Source organism: Neodothiora populina (assembly GCF_041146345.1).
Source record: "Neodothiora populina strain CPC 39397 chromosome Unknown canker_contig_16, whole genome shotgun sequence".
Taxonomy (NCBI): domain Eukaryota; kingdom Fungi; phylum Ascomycota; class Dothideomycetes; order Dothideales; family Dothioraceae; genus Neodothiora; species Neodothiora populina.
In genome coordinates, this window is record NW_027191409.1 from 1,731,356 (window position 1) to 1,741,010 (window position 9,655).

Genomic DNA, 9,655 nt, shown 5'->3' on the forward strand with positions numbered 1-9,655 from the left:
CTGCAACATGCAAAGTGACCGAAAAACAAAACATCCATCCTTGCTTGACTTTTTCTCCTTTCCTTATTGAACCCTGAGATTAGAGAGAAGATGGAGCCAAGCAAAGATGAAGAGAGAGAGAAAAGTGGATGATGGAAAGTGATTATTAGAGCAGTGATCAATGAAAACGTGAATGCCGGAAAACGTGGGTATTGGCGAAGTGAAGTCCGAAAAGTCCATACATGCCGAAGAAGTGAACACCGAAAAGCAACCCCCGAAAAAGGGGTTGCTGAAAAAAACGACTGCCAGAGACCTAGCTGTCGGAAAACGTGATTGCTGACAAAGTGATTGTGCAGCGAAGAAAGGAACCGCGTGTGAAGATCTCTGACGTCTAGAAGGCTGTGTCGTCTACCTCTGCGTCTGGTTCTGCATCCGCATTCGCGTCCGCTTCGAGAAATTCAGAGAAAGTAATCTCTGGAAGGGAGTCATCGACAAGACCATCATTGTTGACTTGGTCCGCGACTTGATACGAAGACTCTGTGAACTGAGATGGTTCAGTGATCTGACGAGGTCCTGTGAGCTGAAGAGGTCCGGCGGCTTGAGCAAGACCGGCGAGCTGAGGAGGTGCGACCATTTGAGCCGGAGCAGCGACTTGAGGAGCTCCAGCGAGTTGAAACGGTGCGGCGGCGGGATCATGAGGAGGGATTGGACCATACATCTGTACATTGTTGTACATGCCAGGGTCAGAAAGCTGGTAGGTGTCGAAATAGGTTCCAGCTGCGTGATTTCCGATTGCTGGGTTACCGCCGTTGTAAGAGGGAGTGGTGAACTGAGATGGTTCGGCAAAATCACAAGTTTGGAAGGGTCCATTTGCAGGTACGCCGAGATCATAAGTAGATCCAAAATTCTGCACTGGGGCTATGTAGCTCTGAATTGGAGCAGGGCCAAATGCTTGATTACCGTTGTAGTAGTTGACTCCGGGTATCATCTGCGAAGTGTTGGCCAGACCATAAGGTTGGACAAGTCCTTGTCCTCCTCCACTTTGATAATGGGTGGGTCCAGAGACAAGAGGTACATCGTTTTGAACCTCTGGAGCAATATTCTCAGTTCCAGGAACATCTGCGTCGGAGAATTGAGATGGATCAAACAAAATCTCGTCGGTGATAGTCTCGTCTATTTCTGGAAGCTGCATAGGAGCACCATCTCCTTCTGGCATGACGAAATCCGCGCTAGCGAGATGCGAAGGATCAATGACCTCTTCACTCGCGACGTTTGCCTCCCCAGCGAGCAGCAATGGGCCGATGTCACCCTCAGGGGCGACAACGTTGATGCTAGGCAGCTGGAGTGGCTCGAGACTCTCAGGGAACGGGCCTCCAGGCAGAGCGGTCCGGGGCATAATGACATTCCCGTTGTACTGTGGATTGTGGAGAGCAGTGTATTGTCCAGGGGCACGGGGATCATTGGTCTGCTGGTTGTATGAGGTCAACGAAATGTCGGCGGGCCTAAAGGTCTGTTGGTTGTACGCGTTTGACAACATGTCAGCGGTGCCGGAGGTCTGCTGATTGTACAGGTTTGACGACACGTCAGCGAGCCCAACGGTCTGGCCGCTAGCACCCTGGTTGACAGAGAGGATGGCAGGATCGATGGTGACTACATTGCGAAAACCATGGTCGTGGGCGTTACTGGCTGGTAAGTGGGATGGGAACGGGTTGTAGCTTGACGGAGCCATGTATGAGTTGTAGCCATGTTGCTCGATGTCAACACTGTTGTTGTGTGGCTGAATGTAGTTTACTTGAGGAACGTCTGAACCAAGGGACTGGCCCACAGCAGGATTTGGCAGAAGCAGAGACTGCTGTACCTGGTTTGATCTACCCAAGACAATTGGCTCATTGCTGCCAGGAAAAGTGTTGTCACGAAGCAGGGGTTCTCCTCCATAGGAATTCCACTGAGGAGCCTGAGCCGAGTTCTGAGTGGGGGCGACTGGTGGATAAGTAGATGCCAGAGGCTGGATTGCCGTCGTCTGGCCTATCTGTCCCTCGGTCTGGAGGTCTGCTGTGGAGTTCTGCAGTAATTGTGCAATAAGACGCTCACGTACAGCGGCGCATGAGCGAAGAACTGAAAACATGGCGGAATTCGGATCCAGAGGTTCAGTCAAGACCTGGAAACCTGGCTGCATAGAAGTCTGACCCGCATCTTGATCAGCACCCTCTATCCTAGTAGAGTCACGCCCACTAAGGTCGAAATTTATCACGAAGGGGTTTTCGTGCTTAGCCCGCTTGCGATTGCTTCTGCAATAAAGGCATTGAAAGTCAGCAACAGTTACGCTTACGCATTGAATAGAGCGAGCAAACGTACGAACGCCTCTTTGCAGGCTCAACTTTAGAAAATTCAGTCGCACTACCAGTCGCGTCTTGCTCGGCGATCTCGGCGGCCTCGGCGGCAGCAGCCCTTTGGTCGCGTATAGTAGCCGCCAACTCTAGGAGTTTGTCCTGCTCGGCGGCCTCAGCGCTTCCAGCAGCAGCAGTGCTTTGGTTACCTATAGCAGCCGCTGACTCTAGGACTTTGTCCTGCTCGGCGATCTCGGCGGCCTTGACGGCAGCAGCCCTTTGGTCGCGTATAGTAGCCGCCAACTCTAGGAGTTCTTCCTGCTCAGTGCTGTGTTTTGTTGTTACATGGTCAAAGAGGTTCTTGCGCCTGGTATAGATGCGCTTAGGACATTTAGGACAAATCCAGACCTTGCCTCTATGAGTTGCCATGTGGTCTAAAAAATGGCTCTGCCGAGTGTAGTTTTTACCACAGTTATCGCAAACAAATGGCCCCGACGACATGGTGTTCATACGCGATTTTAGTTGCGATAGCGATGAAGATGACGATTCGATTACGATGGCGATATTAGCAGCAAAATGAGGAAAAAAAGTGTTTGTGAAGTAGTAAGTGAAGGTGAGGTTAGACCCTCAATCATAGGTTATGGTGTTTGTGTTTTGTTTACGCATCGCTCGCCGAGCATCGCTCATATAGATATGAGATGTTTTTGTCAGTGCCCTGAGCCATGTGGTAAGGGTCCGCAGACCTAGATGACTCTGTCCTCAAGGACTTTCGGCCTCTGTCTCTAGTCTTTGCAGTGTCCGCATCCCGCTTTGTCCTGTTATCCATAGGGACTTACTTATCCAGCTTACATAGAGTCTACTTAGCCTCGTAGAATCATTCGTAAAGGAGAAGAGTGACTATTTCTTAAATGCTCCAATGTGCTTTTGATAGAGCGAAGTACCCTCTGTATGGAACACAGAATCAATAAGGGATGTTGACGCTTTCCTTACCAGGTCAAGGAGGAAACTTGTGATGTAGCCTCTCGAACTGAAGAGCTGTCTGACTAGATAAGCAATGAGAGATTACCTAGTGATCGTTGGCTGCCTTCATAACACCTTGATGCTGGTAAGATGACATTGTTCACGCCCCGTGGCGGTGTTGCTATGCACAACCAAGATGTATACAACCTTTGAGCATGCACGAAGATCATGCAATGCTTTCCCATGTAATCTGCGGCTTCTCGTCGCTATAACATCTGTTTTGATGGGGCAAAGAAGGACATAGGTATGTCTGTAGCAACAGATCGAGCAAGTCGACTTTTGATGTATTGACACGTGCAGACAACAGGCGGGCACGTTGGCCATATCCTCAGTGCTCATAGACTCGACTGCTCAATCAAGGCATGATTCATGTCCTCAGACTGCTGAAACAATTCGATGTCTGTTATCCGAAGGAAGAAGGGGCGAAATTATTGGATACGGCTCGGTGGCCTCAAGAGACCTTAAAGTCGTTGTAATCCTAGGCTCCAACATCAAAGACAGCCGTGCTACAAACATAGATTCAGTATGAAAGATATCAGCCAAGTCACAGTACACGAGGGTCATCTTGTATGATGGCATAGAAGTGAATATAGCACACTCTAATGCTATCAACTCATCGAGGGCGTAAATACTACGCGCATACAGAGAGGATCGCGACACGCGTTCCATAGCAGTTGTGTCGGAATCTCAGAAACGTGTCGGCTATGTGTACAGATTTGATCTATTTCACCACGCGACAGACAAACTTATCTGCACAGGTCGCACATTTGTAAGGTTTTTGGAGAATGAATTTTGGTACTGGAAAAACTGTGCCAGTCCACAGTGGCGTTGCAAGTCGATCGGATTGTATGACTAAGCATATCCGCGAATTCATCACCCGCCTTCGATTGGGCACCACACCCATACAGTCTTGCGACGGCTATCATACAGGGACCAAATGCCGTTTATGGATTCAACGATGTGATCAAGTAGATCAACAAAAGAATTGAGGTCACGCATGTGGTATGCGCAATGATAGAGGGTACATATAGATCCAGTAGCGCCGACGGTGGCCAACCAATCATCTCTACAGCTCCACGAATCAGATGCCCGAAGTCGATCTGTTGTGCAACACATGTTCTTGTCAAAAATTTGCGCCACGTTCTGCAGTACAAATCAGGCTACATCTCCACATCAGCGATGGGACTACGAATAAGGTCTTCAGGATGGACGAGGTAGTATCCGTTCGTCCAGGGGTCCAGTCGCAGAGGGCTGCACCTGTGAAGATCAACATTAAAGCAGCCGATCTGGCTATAGACCAGGCTAGGATCTAGTAAGAGCTGGGTCATAGTATAGCCACTGACGATTTTAGCAAGCGGACAAGGAAGCTCAAAAGTAAGATTGATCTGTATGCCAAAAACTGTTCTCCAGGGGAATAAAACCATTGATTCTTCCAAGCCACTCATCTCCGACCTCTGAACATTTCGGCGTTTAGATCAGTGTTCTGATAGCCCATAAAGGTGACTGCATCTCCGTTCACTGTGACTCCACTGACGTCCAATTGGAAATCAAGATTCCGCAATTCCCCGGCGGCATTCGTGATCCCCATTATCGCATACGCGGACTCGCTGATTTTGACGTCGTCAATCTTCACACCTGTGCGCTTGGATTGAGACTGCTTGTAAACCGACTCGCAAGCGGACTTGTGATGCCGCCAGGCCCTCTGCTCATCACATACGAAGTCGATTATGTTCCGAGTACCTCTCCTATCTGCACGACTTCTGACATTTGCTTTCAGTTTTTGAAGTTGTTCCTCAACCTTTTGTGACTCATCAATTTTCACTTCCGCATTTTTGATCAGCTGCAGCATACTCTTCTCTTGTTCTTGCAAGACAGTACTGACATCGTCAGTAACTCGGCCCTGATGGGGCTGGACATGGCTGTAGAAGGCATTAGCTGAGTATCAAATCGTAAAATATGGGCGAAGGAACGAACAGAAGAGACGTGTTGTTAGCGATGTCTAGCGTCAGTTTGCAAGCACCCAGCTGACCATTGGAAGAGCCGATCGCGTGCGTCTCGAAGGCCATGTGAATGCGGTCTTCGAGACTTCTCTGCGAAGCCCTAGAGACCTTAGACCAGCTTTCCAAGAAAGACTGCAAGGCCTCACAACAATCACCGCAGGCGTTGACCGTTTCTGCTAGTCTCATATCTGACATGGCAGTATCCGGAGGTTGGTATGGTGGGGATCCGTTTTCATATGTAGGGGAATCTGATGATGATGCAGCAGCGATAGTCAAATTGCTGTTGGACACTAGGAAGGTCAATATGGACTCGAAAGATGACTCCGGCCGGACACCGCTATCGTTCGCAGCAGGACTTTGGTATGGCGCAGGCGCAGCAAGAGTCAAAATCCTGTTAGACACTAATCAGGTCGACATTGATTCCAAGGATGCGTCAGGCCGGACACCGTTATGGTACGCAATAGAGGAAGGATTAATCTTGTCAACAGATTCGACAGTCGTTCGTATGCTACTCCACACCGGCAAAGTCGACGTGGAGGCTATGGATCACATAGGCCAAACACCACTGGGGAATGCAGAGCAGCAGGGCATGGTGGAGATTGTCAAGTTGATGCACGGGTATATGGAAGCATCAGGTCATTCTTGCGAGATCTGTCCAGAGTGAAGGCCAGTCCTTCCCAAGATAGTCATAGGATACGTCAGATTGAATTCCAGTAAGCAAGCATTTGCCATGGTCAAGTCCAGTAATCAAGCATTAGACGTCTTAGACTTGTTGTGCGTGTGAGGCATGCCCTCTCGCAGGACGCCGGAACACTCGACGAGGTTGACAAGCTAAAATACAAGTGGGTTTCGGGGCATGCTATGGAGCCATTCTTGGTATTACCTTGAAGAGTTGGGGGCACTCAATGGTTGAATTGAGCGACAGCTCAGAAAGGACAAATTGAGAGATTTGCTAGTCAATAGCAGAGGCGGAGAGTTGTCAATAGTGTACCTTAAGGTAAGGTACAGGTAGGTATTAACAACAACAAGTTGTGAAACGTCAAAGTGAGAAGCTTGGCGGTGGGATGGCGAGGCTCGAGCTCCAGTTTGAGATTGGCTGGAGATGTTCTTGTGGTGGAAGAGACGAAATGTGAGATTAAAGTTGGTGGAATTGCGGAGTAGAAGGCGCAGGTGCATTCATTTCCAGCAGTTTGAGAGTTTGGGGCAACTGGCGGGAAGGAGGTGGAGCGTGCAGCGCAACGTCAGAGACGGGAATTTGTGGCAGCAGCAAGTAACAATAGCAGTGACGGCAGAGATTCACTTGGTTGATAACAATAATTATCAGACATAGTTGCTTCACTTGCTGCCACGTGGATGAAGACATTGAATCCTCAATAGACAAATAGTGACATGATATGACGCTCGACTCGGACTTTTACAAGATGTGTGCGTGACACGCCGACACCCGCATAGCCTCACTCTGTTGGCTCACTTCAGACTTGAGTTTTACCCTAACAGCGTGACCTCGCTCATCTCTGGTATAACCGTTGTTGTAGCTCCATCGAGGTCATATATGGAGCACACAGAGATGCAGTCAACTCCTCACTCATCAGGCCGTACGTCAACAGCACCGGCACCTGCGTCTGCACAAGCACAAGCACCAGCACCAGCGACTCCACTTCCACCCGCACAAGGCATCAACCCCGTCACTTGTGCATCTGCCTCTCCTCCATTATCAACAATGTCTTCCAAACTACTACGGCAGCTGCACATCGACGCCAACCCTTCACTGTTGGGTCCGGGAGCGAGCACAGGCTTGAGTCCCCGCCGAAAGCGTAAGCGTCTGAGCTCGCCAGTCGACCTCACCAAGCAAGAGCACGTCAAGATGGACAGCAAGAAATTAAGATTAGACAAATTTGGAATTAGCAATACAGCAGAAACGAAGGGAAGCAGTGAGTTGGACGAAGGTGCAAGCCACAGTGTAAAAGGTGAAAGTGAGGTGGTCAATGACGTGGCTGAAGTGACACCAACTGCTCTGCCCCCACTACAAGACTTTTGCCCATCATTGGCCGAACAAAACCACGATCGAAAGGAGACACGGGACAAACAAGATCCAAACATGCAGAGCGAGGGTCAGCAGGTTGATGGGTCTGCCTTGTTGTCTTCTTCTGTTTCTTCTTCTCCATCCTCACATGACATTCCCTCTGCTGCCAAGGAAATGTCCTCCTCACTTAATCCTGCACCTGCACCTGCACCTACACCTACACCTGCACTTGCACCTGCCTTTTCCAAAAAGAGAAGCATCACAGATTACTTCGCCTCCAAACCACCACAATCTTCATCTGCTGTTCAAGCTAAAAAGCAGAGGTTGTCTACGAAATCTTCTCTGATCGAAGACATTTCTACGCCCTCACCGAATTTGACTTCGGTTTCGACTCCCCCGACTTCACAACCCAATCACGACTCCTTATCACCTCCGAAACAGACCGAGCCTCCTGCATTTGGCACTCCATCTACGATGACAAAGACTGATCCCACAAAGGACCATCACATCATCAATACCGACGAGGACATGGACATTGACATGGATGATGTTGACATGAACACGGGCGATGATCCAAGCTCCCCACCCCCCGTCGGCAATCATCCTCAATGGTCAGACTCACTTCGCACTTTGATCTATCCCAAGGACGAGTCTCGACCCCTTCGTGTCTCCGGGCTGACCATGCTCAAAAATTGGAGTCGTTATCGCTTTCCAAGTCAGCGGGTTGCCAGACGCTTCATCGCCAACGACATGCGTCCTCTATCTGCGGCTGCTGTTGCCGCCGAAGATTACGACGACGATGAAGATGTAATCGACGTCAAACCCCTCGTCTCTGCTTCGTCATCCCGTTCGTCGACTGCCTCTGCACTTTCCAATCCTGCATCAAACAAGTCGCATGGAGCCCCAGCAAGCCAGAGGCGCCAGCGAGGTATGCTTACTCCGGCCACTATCATTAAGAACTGGGACCGCTACAACTTCACTTCGGCCAAACACGCCAGGTCTGTTATGAAAGCTCTGTCCAGAGACATGGTCACCGGCCGTGTATCTTCACTGTCGCTGCTAGATCCGTTACCCCACGACACCGTCATGGTCGATGCCGACGACGATCAGGATGTCGGTCGAGTCGACGAAGATGACGACAACCAGGATGATGAGGATGACGACAGCGTCGACCATGATACGGCTGACGACTCGGAAGACGGCACCAACGCAGACCTGCCAGGCAGCGCCAAGACTCCGATCAAACCTGACTCGCTTGATGAGAAGCCCAAAAGCCGCATCCCCTCTCGTCACAATCGAGCATCGATGATAAGTGAAAGCTCTTCGAGTAGATCAAACACCCTTCAGACTGCCAAGAAGGAGATCAAGCATCGTAAGAAAGGTCACGTCCGACCAGAGACTATCGTCAAAAACTGGCAACGTTACAAGTTCACCTCCCAGGCTGCAGCCAAGCGCATTGCCTCGAGCATGGCTCCCGATACCGAGATCGCCCTTGATCAGGTTTACAGTGCTATAGGTGGACCCGACAGCCCAGTGGACAATCAGGTCACCGTGGCCCACAATAATGCCACCCCCGACAGCAGCCCCGTATCCACTAAAAAGACAGCCAAAGCCGATCGACGTGAAGCTACAGCTAAACCAAAGCCTAGCCGTAGCAATGCTAAAGCTTCAACGGTTGCGAGAGCCTCTCCCAATCGTCACTTGGAGCACGAAAAGCTAATCAAACAAATCATGGACCCTAAGAAAGGGACCGGAACAAAAGGTCTCACTGTCAAGACCTTGATTTCCAACTGGCACCGCTATAGCTTTACTTCCATCGACGAAGCTCGGGATCTGCTCATCTCCCACGGTCTTCTCTTCAAAGACTCGCGTCGCCGCCGCTCAACTAATGTTGTCGATCCTTCTTTTGGTCAGAATGCTGATGTCAAGCCTGCCAAAAACAAAACGTCGGTTATTCAGCTCAGAGCAAAGCCACATGAATTGCGTAATCTACAGATAGATGCAAATCCTATCACTTTCGTCCCAGGTAATGCTAGACACACTCGTGAGTCTCGCGGTGCGCAAGACCACACCGGCTCCGTCACACCTGATGTATCTTCTCCAGCGCAGAGTCGCGAGTTGCGCAAGTTACAGATCGACGCAAACCCGACTCTGCTTGGTTCATCGTCCGCAGCTGATGCTCGCCTCACGGCCTCTAACCGCCGTAGCTCGACTAAAACTCACGAGGGTTCTAAGCACCTTCTTCTGCCTATCAACAGTGCACCAAAGCTTACCTTAACGCCACCCCAGCAGAAGCGTATGAGTGG

General features: G+C 50.1%; 1 protein-coding gene across 2 annotated transcripts; it reads right to left on the minus strand.

The window, feature by feature from the left end:
* Positions 1–4,767: 4,767 nt before the first annotated feature.
* On the minus strand, positions 4,768–5,512 carry AAFC00_003901 (uncharacterized protein; the record flags this gene model as incomplete). Of its 2 annotated transcripts, none has more annotated exons than XM_069348469.1 (2): positions 4,768–5,245; positions 5,301–5,512. In XM_069348469.1, 2 exons carry the CDS (start codon positions 5,510–5,512, stop codon positions 4,768–4,770), a joined length of 690 nt encoding a protein of 229 aa, XP_069201272.1. The 2 variants fall into 2 exon arrangements, with proteins under 2 accessions (XP_069201272.1, XP_069201271.1); XM_069343446.1 differs by having other exon boundaries at positions 5,301–5,392.
* Between the last annotated feature and the right edge of the window lie 4,143 nt (positions 5,513–9,655).